The sequence below is a fragment of the Bombina bombina genome, chromosome 6 (assembly GCF_027579735.1).
Source record: "Bombina bombina isolate aBomBom1 chromosome 6, aBomBom1.pri, whole genome shotgun sequence".
Taxonomy (NCBI): Eukaryota; Metazoa; Chordata; class Amphibia; order Anura; family Bombinatoridae; genus Bombina; species Bombina bombina.
Window position 1 is genome coordinate 163,872,257 of NC_069504.1, and position 16,536 is coordinate 163,888,792.

Genomic DNA, 16,536 nt, shown 5'->3' on the forward strand with positions numbered 1-16,536 from the left:
GCTCTCTTCCCTCCCCCACCCCACAATTGTCCCCGCCATCTTAAGTACTGGCAGAAAGTCTGCCAGTACTAAAATAAAAAGGTATCTTTTTTTTTTAAGCATATTTACATATGCTGCTGTGTAGGGTCCCCCCCTTAGCCCCCAACCTCCCTGATCCCCCCCAAACAGCTCTCTAACCCTCCCCCTCTACCTTATTTGGTGCCATATTGGGTACTGGCAGCTGTCATTAAAAATATATTTATTTTTTTATTTTATTTTTTATTTTTTGTAGTGTAGCTTCCCCCCTAAAAGACCATTCCCCCCACCCCCTCCCAGATCCCTTTGCAACTTATTAACCCATTTCCTCCCACCTTTCTCCCACTTAGAAGTTGTTGTTTTTCTGTAGTTCTCTGTACAACATGAGTCGTTAAGGGGTTAAGATTGCAATTAAAAGGCGACTAAACCCAACATTTTTCTTTCATGATTCAGGTAGAGAATAAAGTTTTAAACAACATTCCAATTTACTGTTATTATCTAATTTGCTTAATTTTTAGATATCTTTTGTTGAAGAAATAGCAATGCACATGGGTGAGCCAATCACACGAGGCATCAATGTGCAGCTACCAATCAGCAGCTACTGAGCCTATCTAGATATGTTTTTCAGCAAAGAATATCAAGATAATAAAGCAAATTACATAATATAAGTAAACTAGAAAGTTGTTTAAAATGGCATGCTCTTTCTAAATTATGAAAGAAAAAAATTGGGTTTCATGGCCCTTTAACCATTTAAAATGTTAATTATATGGAATTTGCTGTTACTAGCTATTCGCCTCTGATATGTTGGGGCCTATTTAACAAAGGTCTGTCGGACCTGATTCGACAGTGCGGATCAGGTTCTACAGACCTCGCTGAATGCAGAGAGCAATACGCTCTCCGTATTCAGCATTGCATCAGCAGCTCTTGTGAGCTGCTGGTGCAACGCTGCCCCCTGCAGATTTGCGGCCGCCAGCAGGGTCGGTGTCAATTAATCCGATCGTACTCGATTGGGTTGAATTGCGGCGATATCTGTCCACCTGCTCAGAGCAGGCAAACAGGTTATGGAGCAGCGGTCTTTAGACCGCTGCTTCATAACTGATGTTTCTGGCGAGTCTGTAGGCTCACCAGAAACACGGGCTTCAAGTCTCAATATTGTATCTTCTTATTGCACTTTTATTACTTTTCTGGTTGACCCAATTTGGTGATGGAGATCGTCATTATTATTCTTTTGTGAGATTTGTTTCTTATCTCTTAAAGTGAACCTTCATTTTTGTTGAACAATTATCCTATGGTTACAGTCTATACTGATTTGCTTCAACTAGAGTCTACCATAAGTGACTATTAAACATATATCTTCAGCACAAATGTCTTCTTCAAGACGTACAACAGGAACGTTTAGCTAAGTACAGACACAGACACATCCTCAACTGATTCAAAGACTTTCTGCAACGCATCCCTTATGTCATTTAAATTAAATACATACTCAGTTAGGTTTCTGAATTGATGTCTGTCTTGCAGTCAACACATAAAGCACCATTAGATCCACATGTTTCTCTTCAGATGTTGGAATTGCCTTCAGTTGTTTGCCTTCCTAATGCAAAAATATAACTTTATGACTGCAATTTTAAATATTGTAATTAAATATTGTAATTAATACAACAAGATGAAAAATGTTGGCAATGAAGTAACATAGTCTTACAGCTACTTTTGTGATGCGTATGATTTCCTTGATCTTTAGTTCTGACCACCATTAGCAACTGGGCATATTTGTAAAATACTAGACACCATGGCGGATATTTATCAAAGGTCTGGCGGACCTGATCCGACAGAGCAGATCAGGTCCGCCAGACCTCGCTGAATGCGGAGAGCAATACTCTCTCCATATTCACAATTGCACCATCAGCTCTTGTGAGCTGCTGGTGGAATGCCGCCCCCTGCAGATTTGCGGCTAATCGGCCGCCAGCAGGGAAGTATCAATAAACCCGATCATACTCGATCGGGTTGATTTTCAGCAATTTTCAGCGATGTCTGTCCATCGCCTCAGAGCAGAACTCTTTAGAACTGCTAGAACTGGTCTTTAGCGGTATTTCATAACTGCTGTTTCTGGCGAGCTTGCAGGCTCGCCAGAAACATGGGACCTCAAGCTTCACTCGGAGCTTAATAAATGGGCCCCCATATATGGTGATCATAAGAAAGATTCATTTTCTTTATCTAACACACAAATGGTCTCTCAAATGAATAATTCTGTGTATTTCATAATATTCCAAACATTGTATGGAAAAACATCAGTATGAATCTGTATGCAAATATGCTAAAAACACATAAGGGGAGAAAAAATAATAATATTGGCTAACTTACAAATAACTTCACAGACTACAACCTTCTTGAAATAATCATGGTGTTTCTTTCATCCAAGATACATTGTTGGAAACCATCCAATAAAAAAACATTTCATGGTAAATAATAACAATATAAATACCAAACAATAACATATACAAATAAAATACTTATTTACTCAGTAAAATGGTAGCAAAGAGAAATTTATTATATTTGCAGTGATATAGAGTTAGACATTAATGGAAAATAGCACTGGCCTCGTCCATTCTGTGAGTCTAAATGGGTCACATCTTTTAATTCCGAAATCCCTCAGTGATACAAGTCCTTTCTTAGGAAGACAAGCTTTACATTAATGCAAGAGTTACCTTCAAAATAATTAATAGTTCTGAGGTATTTTAATACATCTTTAAAGCTGAATGCATTTATAGGATATGTTTAGGTGTAAATAAAGATGAATATATTAGAATCGTTCTAAAAAAAGGGGAATATTGTTCACAATATATAAATGTTATTAAGTTTCCTGTCTTTATACAGAAGCAAATAAAGTTATTTTTTTGGTTTGTAATTCATGTATTTAGCTAGGTAGCACATTATATATATATTTTTTTTATTAATGATTTGATGTTTTTCTTAATATTATGTTTTTAATAAACCTTATTTAATGACTAAAGGGACATTAAAAATTCTAAAACTTTTGTTTTATATAAAAAAAAAATATTTTAAAATGTCTTTTAGATTGTGAAATGATTTTTAGATGGTTATTGTACATATTCTTTCAGGTACAACATAATTACAATGAGTCTGGTTGCTTTTGGCATGGTACGGTATGGCCTTGTTCTAGCATTGTTTGTTCAGGATTGACCTGCTATACTTCATGCATCGTATGGTGTATTTGGAATCATATAACAGTTGACCTCAGGATGTTTTTCAGGACTTTGTCTTATGGATCACTGGAGGACTTTTCTTTTATTGGTGCATACACATTATAGCCCTTATCTGCAGATAAGTTCTTTGTTCTATTTATTTGTATAATTAAGATGCTGTAATAAACTATTCACTTTAATTTTGTGTGCGGCATGGCCATTCCCTAGTCTGGATGCTTTATTTTTATTTATCTTACTCTCTCTTTTTTCTTCATTTCAGTTTTAAAGCCATTTGAACGAGCTGCTGTAATTTGTGTGTACTTTGGCTTAGTTTTAAGTACATATAATTATAACCTTTACATTCAATTTTCTGAAGGCTGGGGTACTTTTTGTAACGTTCTGTAATGCTAGCACAGATCATATAGTATATATATATAGTCTGTTCACAAAGTATTCCGACCCCTACTTAGAACTTATAGAGGGGCAAGTCACTCCGGACTGTCCGAGCCGAGGGATCCCAGTGGACTGTGGAAGCTCCGTCTAATTCTTTTGGGAGAATCTTTTTTTCTCACCAATGTTTTACGCTGTGGCGTGGGTGTTAATGGAGGATTCACAGCAGGTAGTGGTATTTATAGATTCACCAACAGTGTCTGACCTTCTTCAAGCGAGGTGCAAGAGTAGGTAACTTTATTGTAGGTGAAATTAAATTTAAATGGAAAAGACGATCTGTAACAAATCTGCCAATTGCTGTGATAATAGGTTTCATCTCCCTACATTTTCTAAGGGTAATAGGAGACATGTTTGTGTATATGTCACGATCCATTCATCACCATGTCGCCGTGGCTCCCGGATCTCCTCTGTGTTCTTGCCACGTCACGTTGCCTAGTAGCGTGACTCGGCCTTCCTGACATGCCCCTTTTTCGTCACGGCCTCTTCTCGTCACTGGCTTTAAATGCCGGTGGGAGTTTTCCTCGGGGCCCGTTTGTAAGGGTATTTCCCTGCTTGTGGCTCAGTGTCTTTTTGCTATCTACCTTATTACCGCTTACTGGATTTCGACCTTGGCTTGTCTGACTACTCTCTGACTGATCCCAAATAACCTGCCATCTGAATATTGACCATTGCTTTGCCTGACTACTCTGCTGCCTTATCCTACAAACCTGCTTAAAGGGACATTGACCATTGCTTTGCCTGAACACTCTGCTGACTTATCCCACAAACCTGCTTAAAGGGTCATTGACCTTTTAATTGCCTGACCACTCTAACAGATCATCCTCTACCTGTTCAAAATGGTTGCTGACCATTGCATTACCTGATCACTCTAACGGATCATCCCTTGCCTGTTCAAAATGGTTGCTGACCTCTGCATTGTCTGACCATTCTTACTGGATACCTCGACCAACATAAGTCTCTGTACATTACTCCCTCATCTCTCTAGAGACTTTCCAGTGACCTTTCAACACCAGCGAGTACTCAGTTTTTTTCATAATAAGTGTATTTTATTCTTTCCTGAGTGGGTCACGTCCTGGTTGCCTCTCAATGTGCTAGCATGTGTTTATCTTATTACTCTAGCAGTTGGGTTAAATCCTGGACTGATTCTTTATGGCTGATAGTATACTTGTATTGAGTGTCCATCAAATGTAATTTTTTGCAGCTTACGAGTCTCTTGCAAAAATTGCCCCTTTACATGGTAATACTGAAGTTTGACAATGACATCTCTCCTGCAGGACGTTTATTCAGTGCTCTATAAACTCGATCCATTTGCAAAAAGGACTGTTCTAGGAATCAGTTGACAGAATAGCTGGGTGATATTTTCAGAAAGATTGGTATCTGACTCAGGGAGCTTTTGGATGTGCAAATTAGAGTGTCTTGAACAATTTTCCATATCTTCTATTTGTGTTTTCCTGTATTTTAATGTAAGATTGATGATCCTGGAGAGTGTTTTGAAGAATAGATATTTCTTCTGCCATATTATCCATCCTGTCTTCCAATTACACAGTCCTCCCCCAATCTCAAGAATGTCCTGTTTAAGATCTGCTATCTTTTTAACTCTTCTTGGAAGAGTGTTTTTATTTGGGACAAGAGCTCTTGGTTTGACAAATCTTTAGTGGGAGAGGGGTCCAAGGAAGCTGAATCTGTAGGGGGATTATCATCCTCAGTTTGCGGTGTAGTCCGTGTGTCACTTTTTAGTCTTGGATCTAGATGAACAGTCCTTAAATGTTTATTTATTATGTTGAAAGACAGAAATGTTTTCTAAGATGTTAATTTCCCCCCATTCCAATTTAAATACAGAGAATAAACATTATTGGGCACTTATCAGCTGGGTCATTATAAACCCACCTTTTGATGAGAGCTACCAATTATGTTAAACAATTCACAGCTACACAGTCTTTCATTTGGAGTCACAAAACTATGCAACAGTCAATACAAGGCAAATCTCCTTAGAGCAAACTCTTTATGGTCTTCTCATTGACTTCATCAGGAGACAAAAAAAAAAAAAACAACATATGAAGGGTGAGATAAAGAGGTAGATGATCTTCCTTGCTCTGGAAATTATTTAGGAATATCAAGAGTTAATAAAATCACATGTGGTAGGAGACCAATTATTGCATAGGAGTCCCAAGTAGTAAAGTTAAATGGAAAAAGCAGTGGTGAAATTGTGAAACAGTAAATTATAGAGCATATTCGTTTTATTATGTAGAGAGGCCCTAACTTAAACCTTGACAAAAAAAATAGTTTATCCTCAGAAGTGCTGTAGTTGCACTTGCAGAGTGTCAGTATTATGGATAATAATATAGGAATCTGCACTGCAAAAACAGATCTGTAATATAATGAGGAAAGCAGGGTCTGATATCAGCTCGCTAATAAAAGCTTTAAGGAAATAGCCAGACCAGGATTCCTGGTTTTAAACATAAATTAGTTCCATAGGAAGGTCAAAATGTATATAGAAGCTCTATAATGTTTAATCAAATATAGTTAACCACTCAAGGAATGACTGTCAGCACAATGATTAGGATAATGTAGACTATGTATGGCTGTTGAATGTCCCCACTTTGCTAATTCATATTATACAATAATGAGGCCTATACACATGGTTCTGCAGCCTGAGCAGAGTGGTTTCCAATCGCCATCAAAGCACTCACCCTCTTTCTGGCTGCACAATCTGGAGCAGGAAGCTGCTTCTCTATGCACCCCAGCTCTTCAGAAATATTGTATGCATTACCGGTATAAGACCATCGCAGCGGTGGATATGACCTGAGGTGCTGCGCCACGTGGGCCATTGCGGCGATCCTTTCTCCAGCTTAAATGCAGCGCCGGCAATGGCCAGAAGCAGAATACCTGAGCTGCATGGTCTCTCAGGTGCCAAAGGCTGATGATAATCCTTCTCTAAGCCTTGTGTTTGTTGCAGGTAAGGCAGATTTCAAACCTCAGTTTTTTTTATTTTTAATACATTTTCAAAGTTATCAAAAATTTGTTTCTTGCTTTGTCATTATGGGGTATGGAGTGTAGATTGATATGAAAAAAAATAATTTAAACCATTTTAGCATAAGGCTACAATATAACAACATGTGGAAAAAAAAAGGTGTCTGAATACTTTCTGAATGCATCATATGTCACAAATGAATGACAAAGTATTCAACAACACCCAAGCAATTATATTGACAATCATTTATGGATTTTCACCAGTAATCAATCAAATCCTTGAACTGTACATGTCACTCAAGTTGCCCAAAACCACTTTTCCACTTGTTTCTGTAACCATCATACATTAATAAGTGTAGTAAAGTTAGGCTTACCATAATTTTTAGAGGTTAAACTGGGACCACCTGGTGCGGTGCCAGTGGGGGATGGTCAGGAGCGTGGTCAAGGGGGCGTGGCAATTACCGGTCCTTTTAAAGTAGTAGCTTTCATGTGTGTAATGTTTCGTGGATACTCTACCCTTCCTCAGTCAAACAAGTGAATCACACAGTTTAAATAGACCATAACACCACCACCTAGTGAAAAAGGCACCATTACGTTGTCATGGCAAATAAATCATTCATCTAAATCTCAAATTCTAAATAATGCCAAACATCAAGCATAATTATCACTTTCATAATGATCAATTTCACAATTTAATATCTGTAGTGTAATATGTGTTTTATGTGTCTAATTAAAGGGACAGTCTACACCAGAATTGTTATTGTTTTAAAAGATAGATAATCCCTTTTTTACCCATTCCCTAGTTTTGCATAACCAACACAGTTATATTTATATATTTTTTACCTCTGTGATTATCTTGTATCTAAGCCTCTGCAGACTGCCCCTTTATTTCAGTTCTTTTGACAGACTTGCAGTTTAGCCAATCAGTGATGGCTCCCAGGTAACTTCACGTGCACGAGCACAGTGTTATCTATATGAAAAACATGAACTAACACCCTCTAGTGGTGAAAAACCTGTTAAAATGCATTCTTAAGTGGCGGCCTTCAAGGTCTAAGAAATTGGCATATGAACCTCCTAGGTTAAGCTTTCAACTAAGAATACCAAGAGAATATAGAAAAATTGGTGATAAAAGTAAATTGGAAAATTGTTTAAAATTACATGCCCTATCTGAATCATGAAAGTTTTTTTTGGACTAGACTGTCCCTTTAAGGAATAGAGCCAAATACTGATAAGGCATAAATATAACATTGAATGAAAGTAAAAAAGAAACACGTACCTGCTAAAGCTGTTTAAAAGGCTACTCTATACCATAATGCAGGAAGATTACAGCCAAAATGCTATCCTGCATGAAGTAAAGCAAGATCCACGCCAAAAATCCTTCCTGTCTGTACTTCATAGTCATACCCATATGATTCCCCTAAAGGTGTATTACCGGCAATGTCACCAGGGGTCGGGGGGGTGTTAAATTCTTAGAAAAATAAACCAAGTGGTACTACAAAATTAAAAAAACCCTATGCTGCTCACTCAGCCTGTATTACTAAATGTAAACTTTGAAGGACACGAACGTTAAGCTAAGCAGGGCTGTATGTACGTACCAGCATCCAACTGTGCTGGAGAGCCACAGTCCAGTCATTTTGAATAATGTGTCTGGGTTTCAGTTGGTCTGAAACCCAGACACATGATTTGAAACCTGGAGGTGGCAACCCTACTGGGACAGAATGAACAACTGGGTGGGACACTGGGACAGCGCCTCCAAACCGGGACAATCCCAGTAAAAGTGGGACTTCTGGTAAGCCTAAGTAAAGTGGAAGGTCAATCCAGCTATCCAATTTTCCTCTAATTTTGTCTTTGTTGTCCTAGAGAAACCAAAAACACCAGGCTTGCAAGAAACGTAGATAGATAGAAAAACACTGTAGATTATTTCTATAATTGTGCTATACAATTATCTTTCAATATACAATCAAATGGTACCAAAGAAACATGATCACATCAACCAAATCTCTTATTCTGATCTCTGACTTTTCTTCCTCTTCGGTTCACTATAAAATACATGGAGAAGTGCAGAAACTATCTAAAAAACTTGCAAATTTAATAATACAAAAAGGTTAGTATCAATAAACATAATGCAGTTTTAATTGTACATCACAATAAAAATAAATGCTCTCAAATGATTTTCTTGGTATTAGTAACACTTTGGAGGACTTGCAGAAGACAGGAAAGTGTAGCATTTAACTATACATTTTCACTTTCTATGAATTTTGGCCAAAACATGAGAGCACCCAAGTCACACTTTAGAATGCCATAACCCAAACACACTCTAGAATAACTAGACTCCTCCCCCAAAACCACCAGAATCTCTCCTTAGGGTGTACAGATTGTGCAAATGCCACAACAAATCACCTTTTTTTAAAAAAAATGTTTTTACATACAATCCCATTAGTAGTGATTAGCTTTCCATGCACAAAAAATGTGAGTGTCCCTGCTTTTAGAGGTGGCATAAAACAAAGATGCTCATTATATATACATTCACAATTAGGAAATGATTATAATATAAAAAAAATATAAACTAGATATGTGTACAGACAAGAAATTTGTTTTTGATGAATCATTTGTCACAGAAACTAATTCATATGGGAAACATCTTCATCACAGTAGAAGAGCAGCTTAAACATAAAAAGAAATAAAGTAGTAGTTAGTGCTAGTGCTACAAGCCAGCATCAGAAAGACAAAAAATAAAATTTTAAAAATGTTTTAATGAGGTCAGGAATGAATAAGAACAAAAGGGAAGTTTAGATCCTTTAAGACTGATACAAGAATCAATCATCTGACAAGGAAATTGCTAAATTGTTATTGAATGGTGTACATTTGAACTTTTCCCACCTATAAAAAAAATACATTCCTCCCTTAATGATTTTAACTGGACAAATAAATCAACTATTTTTTTTCTCACATGCATTTAATTAGATCATCTCTCATTAAAGGGTCTTTCTTTATAGTTTTCAGATGAATGCAACAATTATGTATCATTTTTTTACATTTGTCCGAAAACGAATGCTCATGTCTATTCTCCATAGAATTGATTTAGCAAGTAAAATATAGCTGTACTTAAGAAGAGAAAATTATCAGTATCTTCATAATCTCCCAAAAATAATGTTCCATTATTTCTGACAGTTTTCCTACAAGTCATCAGGAAAAGATCAAATGACACAGTGTACCAGGTGTCAATCAATATCAACTTATTGCAGAAGTAAAAAATGTTGCTTATTAAAGGGACAGTAAAGTCAACATTAAACTTTCATGATACAGATTGGGAATGCAATTTAAAAAAAATTCCCGTTTACTTCAATTATCAAATTTGCTTTGTTTTCGTAGTATCCTCTTTTGAAGAGCAAACTTAGCTAGGCTCAGAGGTGTGCACGTGTCCAGCACTATATGGTAGCAGTGTTTGCAACAATGTGTAACATTGCTACAAATATTTTTGCAAACACTGCTGCTATGGAGTGCTGAATACAGGTGCATGTTCCTGAGCCTACCTAGGTTTACTCTTCAACAAAGGATACCAAGAGAATGAAGCTAATTTTATAGTAGAAGTGATCTGCAAATTTAATATTGGGAGATAAACATTTATTAGCATTTCAAATAAAATAACAAAGTAAAGGACTTAATTATTATTATTTTTTTAAAAATATATATTCATTAAAGCAATTTAATTCAGAATTGTGGTAAGATATAACAAATATAAAAAAATATATTGTTTTGTATTTTATTTTTGTATATAGCTCACATTCTTTTGATACCAAAGTTTGTTTGTTTTCTGCAAAAATAGATACATACTCTAAACCAGAGGTTTTTAACCAAGTCCTCAAGCCTCCCTAACAGGCCAGATTTTTAGGATTACCTTGGGTGAGAGCAAGTTATTAATCATGTTTACTAATCAGCTGATTATGTCACCTGTGCTCCAGTTCCGATATCCTGAAGATCTAGCCTTACAGAAAGTCCTGAGGACAGGTTTGAAAACCCCCTGCTGTAAACTATTCAGATATATTAGATGCAGCTTTAAAATGTTTAGTCCAATATAGGATGTGTTAGAATACATCTTTGTTATTTACCATTTAGCCTTAAAGGGACAGTCTATTAAAAATGACATCCTCATATGGTTAGTATATAATTTTTGCACTGCTGCTTTACTTAATTATTTGTTGGAAGATGTACGACTGCTGCTCATGATTGACAGTCATGCGCTACAGGCCATGCAGCTTTTCATATAGACTTTATCTATGTGTTTAATCCTTTTGAAGAGGCTAAACACATAGGGGTGGATCACAATCCGTTAGGAAAATCTAAGGATTTTCAACATAAAATCACTATTAAAGTCTATGGAGATTTCTTTTAAATGTTTTTCTAAAGGATCGATCATCCCTATAGTTCTAAGATCAGTAATGCAAAAATGTTACGCCATAGTGAACAAGAGCATGTCATTTTTGTATTTTGTGTTACAATGTCCCTTTAAGATTAATTACATATATAGCCAATGAATCATGCAGCATTATACATGAATAAAAGACTAATCTGAAGAATTGAATATAGCACTATGCTGGCAGGGATAAATGATTTTCTTGAACTATTCTTTACTGTGTTTTTATTCTGCACCAGTTTCTCAGATTGTGGAAGTTCACAGGACAGTCCAGTCCAGCCCTCATAGCACTTACACACAAATTTATTCTTCCAATAAATGAAGTCTTCGTCTCCAAGATTTCCAGTTGCAAAATGGCTTGGTCCCTTACCAGAAAGATTTTTCTTGATATTAAAATGATTTGAATTCAAGTGTAAGTAAGCGTTTGAGTGTGCGTGCTTCCTGACACAGCGCCCATTCTTTTTACACATCAATTTACTGCAGAGCTTAGCAGCTGATGTTACGTTAATCATGTAGCGACCCAAAGTATCATCAATGTAGTTTTTCACAATGGTACAGCTTTCCTGAAAGAAAAAAAACCAATGTTTTTAGTTTACATGAAAGTCACTGTAGAACTGAGATGTTTAGGAAATCATTATCCCAGGAAAAAATAAAAATATAAAAGGGTGTTAAAAAAAAATGGAATGTTGTGTGATAAAAACCAGCAGAAAACAAGGTAAAAATGTATGTGATCTGGAAATATATAGATTTAGATATTGTAGCAATAATTTTAACAATAATTTTGTTGGTTAGTTTGAAGAGAAGTTTGTGGTGCAAGAACCCCCCCACACACACATATAATACTTATTTTAATAATAATTCAATATGAAATATTAATTAGTATCATGTTCACATTTTTCCAGGTTAAAAGGACAGTAAACACCTCAATATTTACCTCCCACCTGTCCCTATTTAAGAGGGACAGTCTGTAATTCTGAGCTCTGCCATATATCCCTATTTTATAAAAAATCATATAAAACAAAGTGATAACTAACAATTTTGGTGGCAGGCACTGCAAACTGGTGCAAAAAATGCAAGCTGGATTTCTCAGCAGTAGCAATGAAGTTAATTTAGCAGTAGCAAGGAAGTTAATTTATCAATAAAAACAAAAGCATCGCCATTGGTGGGATCTCACTACTTTACAAAAATAATTGTATAAACAACAAATACCTAGAGGCATCAGGATTCTGGGGACTGAGAGAGCCAGCTTGCATGTTTTGCACCAGCTTGCAGTGCCACCAGAATTGTGAGTTGTTACTTTGTTTTATATGAATTTGTATGGCATGTTCAGTATTACCCTATATGGCGCCCCTTTGTCTTTTGCATAAGATCTGATTGATATGGCCCACATGATTGGAAGTGGTGCAGCCTGAGCACATTGCCTTCATTATTACCAGAACATCTATGGATTTTTTTTTTAATCTTAGTGACTGTCTCAAGCTATTTTTATACCATTTTTTATATATTCTGTTAACTATTTACTATTTTGTTTTTGTAATGTTTTAATTTTTCTTTTGGCACAAGAGCACCACCTTGTGAACATTGTTAGTGGATGTTCAGTGATTAGGCAGGTCTCTATTTGCTGAATTTCCCTTAGACCCACTCACCACCCATAGACCCCCCATATTTGCAAACTGCCCAGACAAGACCACTGACCACAGGAACATGACCATTATCCAGCCCACTGTCCACCTGTGAACCTCTTCTTCCAACATGGCCCTGCCCATGAATGACAGATGCCATCCTCAACCTCCCAAACCCTAATACTTAGCCGAAAATATTAAGAAGGCATGAGATTATAACATAAAGTGTTTAGTTATGCGCGGTAAAACAAATATGCAATGTACTTATTTATTTTATCCTCTTTTCACGTAAACAGACTCTGATAATTATGAAAATAATTCTCTGATAATTATAAAATTATTTTATAATTCTCAGAACTGGAAATACACACTGCAGACTTATAAAGGCTAACCCTGCTACATGCCTCCTATTAACTGGCCTAAGCAGATAACAAACTGCAAAACAATGCAAGCTTTTCTAACATAATGACCATGGCTAGCATTGTCTACACCAGTAACAAGTCCGGATTGGCTCCTCTAAATAAGGTCAATTGTGGGTGGAGTTTGGCTATTGATAAACAACTGCAGCAAAAAAGGTGTTATTTTGTTTTTATCATGTTTAAACTTGGCTTATATGTTATTCTTCAGCAAGACAATATAAATCTGTTGAAACCAGGTGTTTAGTGACCATTTAAGTTAACTGTTTGTAGTACATAAACCTTAATCTACTCTTAATCTTCCTAATCAGTACACAGTGTAGTAGCTGAGGTGTGCTTAGGGCCGTGAGAGGTTACCACACAATGTTTACGGCAGCGATTACCAATCTTTTCAAGAATTAGCTCACTTCAATAAGACAAAGGGGCCGATTTATCATTGCTGATTTGATGGCCCTGCTTCTGCACGAGCCTTCAGGCTCGCCGAAAACAGAAGTTATGAAGCAGCGGTCTAAAGACCGCCTTATAACTTGTCCACCTGCTCTGAGGCCGCGGACAGAAATCAACCCGATCAAATAAGATCGGACTGATTGACACCCCCTGCTAGCGGCAGAGAACTGCTGGTGCAATTATAAATGCAGACAGCGTATTGTATCATGTCCGCTCGCACTATGATAAATCTACCTTAAATATCTATAAAGCACAAACCTTTGCAGCCCCAGGTTAGGATTCAAGTACTTTATAAAAAACATAGAAACCCAGATTTAATCATACTAAAATATATGCTTAACAGGGGATGTGTTCAAATACATTAAGGGGTAGATTACACAAATGGTCAAATTTGCCAGTTTGCAGGCACGTGATAATTAATCAGCCATTACAAGTGTCTGGTTATTGCTACCGCAAGCTCGTGGTAGCAATTAGCGCTTATCAAACTAACCAGAGATCTGATCTCTGGTTAGTTTTATAAGCACTAATTGTGCCCCAAATGCCCCCAAAATACAGTCTAGTGTATTTTATTAAAAAATAAATATAGCAGCATCTTTAATTTTTCTAAAAATAACTGCACTCGGCAGTATTTTGGGGTTAAAGTTGGTGAGAGTGGGGTGTTAGAAAAAAAAACATTACTGAAAAGTGCCTTTACATTGCGGTATAGGGGAACTATGTGTTCCCTGTAAATATATATGTATATGCTTATATACATACATATATATATATATATATATATATATATATATGTGTGTGTGTTTATATGTGTATATACACATATTAACACATAAATATATATACTGTAGTCATATACATATATATTTAAATTTGCTGCCATCGCTGTGCATCAGAACAAGGCTCTCATAGGAGTCTATGGAAGTGCCCTCTCAAGAGCGCATTGCACCCAGCAATACGAATGCAAGGTCACATTTGCATTGCTGACAACTGGTAACACCAGCGCACATTAGCAGTCGCTGGTATTTCACAGTGGAGTGCAAATATCACTTTCATGAAAGCGATATTTAATGCTCCACTTGTAATCTGGCCCTAAATATTTATGTGCTGCATCTGACATGAGATTTACTTAAACATGAATTTTGCAGCCAAGTTAGCTATGAAAATGGGTGGAGGTTCTCCTCTTGACAGAGACTTTATTGAGTAAGAAGAAATGCTGAGAAACTCCATACCCAAAGTTTCTACCATAAAATGCACTTTTCTTTAACTACTCTTCCCTTCACAGGTACAAACTGCTAATGATTAATTTAATCTTATCATTTTTTTTTCTCATGCATTGCAAATAGAAGGCTTTGTGTCCCAGCAAAGCAGTCGGTCACTGAGATATAGACATCAATCAATTATAGTTCATAAATGTCATCAGAGCATCCTGCAAGATACTGAAAGAAAGATCATATCTCAACATCATCAACAATCACTGAGCCTGCTGAAAAACTTTTGTAATGTATAAAAACAGGTGATTAACAGGGACATTCCAGACAAAATCAGTCTTGATAAAGGTCCTGTGGGGACCGAAACGCGTAGACTACACATTGGTAAGCATCTTTCTGATTATTCTCATTTTAGAAAACTTTGCCACACTATGTTTTATTTCTGTTTTTAGGAATCAACGATACTTTCACAGCCGGATTGTTCAAAGGATTTCCCGGATAACTTTTTTTCCAGCTACTACTATTTCTTCAACGGATAAACTTCTATAATGGAACTTTTCCAATAGACTGTAGTCTGTAATAGACTGGGGTTTTTTCACTAACCTGATTGGTGCATTGACATTTATTAGTTCTATTTTTATATTTTTATATTTTTCAATTTTATTTTTCCTCACTCAGTCCATTTTTCACTGTGTTTCACATATTTTCTATTTTTTGTCGACAGTTTTTTCTTTTTTCCCTTTGTCCCAACAGGAGTTCACAGAGATTTGTTTTCAAAGACACTACACGACACATCACCTATATATATAATTTATTATTATTATTTTTATTTTTATCCCCAATTTTTTACTATTGTCCTGTTTCCCATCTTTGGCACAAACGTTGTTCGCACAAACGTTGTTCACATGTGTATTTTCATTGATATCTTCCACGCTTTATTTTGTTCACCTGCACATTAGCACTGTGAAATTTATTGTTATCTTTTGTTGAAAAGTCATTTTTCTTTTTAAAGTTTGATTTACCATTGTACACGGTCTGGGGAATTAGCACTAGTTGTGTTGTCCACACCGTTCCCTCTGTATTTCTGTATTTCGCTCATTTAGAATGTTGTACTGATTGTAGTAATCCATGTATTGATCACCGAGGCGTCTATTTTCTATTGTTCAATATTTTATGTCATACTAACATATACTGGTTAGCCAGATATCCCTGTAACAGGGGTTAGTTCATAGACCTTAATTCGAGTGCGGCTGATGTCAAGCACTCTGATTGTAGGATCTTTACTGGAGCTGACCCTTGGATATGGATCCATAATCCCATTGACATTTATCGTGCTTTATTTTCTGCACTTTACTTACCAAGCTTAGGCCCTAAACGGTGCCATTAACGCTTTTCTGCCTTCATTTAAGGGTTTATCAGTCTAGTGGTTTTAGTCTTTGCTCACCCACGGTCAGAAACACTAGGTTACACCCTTATTTAGATTAGACCCTTATTGCAATACTACTGTTGTCAACGGAGTAGACGTAATAGTCCACTCTATTTCCGGATTGTTTGCCCCAATCTTGGGATTATTTAACTTGTGATACTTCTCTTTTTACAATTTTTTTGTGTTTATTTTAAATAATAGATCTTTATGTTTATATGTTTTTTTAAAAACTTTTATGCTATTTTACTCTTGTCCAGATCAATATTGATTTTATTAGTACCTATTTGTTAAATAAATTTATTCAATCCTTTTCGGTGTGAGTGTGCAATTATCCTTAGGCCGGTTGGCGCTGTGATCACTATCATTGTTTT

General features: G+C 36.3%; 1 protein-coding gene across 3 annotated transcripts in view; it reads right to left on the reverse strand.

The window, feature by feature from the left end:
* Positions 1–9,368: 9,368 nt before the first annotated feature.
* LOC128662737 (hyaluronidase-1-like) overlaps positions 9,369–16,536 on the reverse strand; it is a 115,941-nt gene continuing 108,773 nt past the window's right edge. For all 3 annotated transcript variants that reach the window (XM_053716657.1, XM_053716656.1, XM_053716655.1), the window contains exon 4: positions 9,369–11,612. In XM_053716657.1, the coding sequence (XP_053572632.1) occupies positions 11,172–11,612 (441 nt within the window). In that variant the 3' untranslated portion in view covers positions 9,369–11,171. The remainder of the gene's footprint in view (positions 11,613–16,536) is intronic.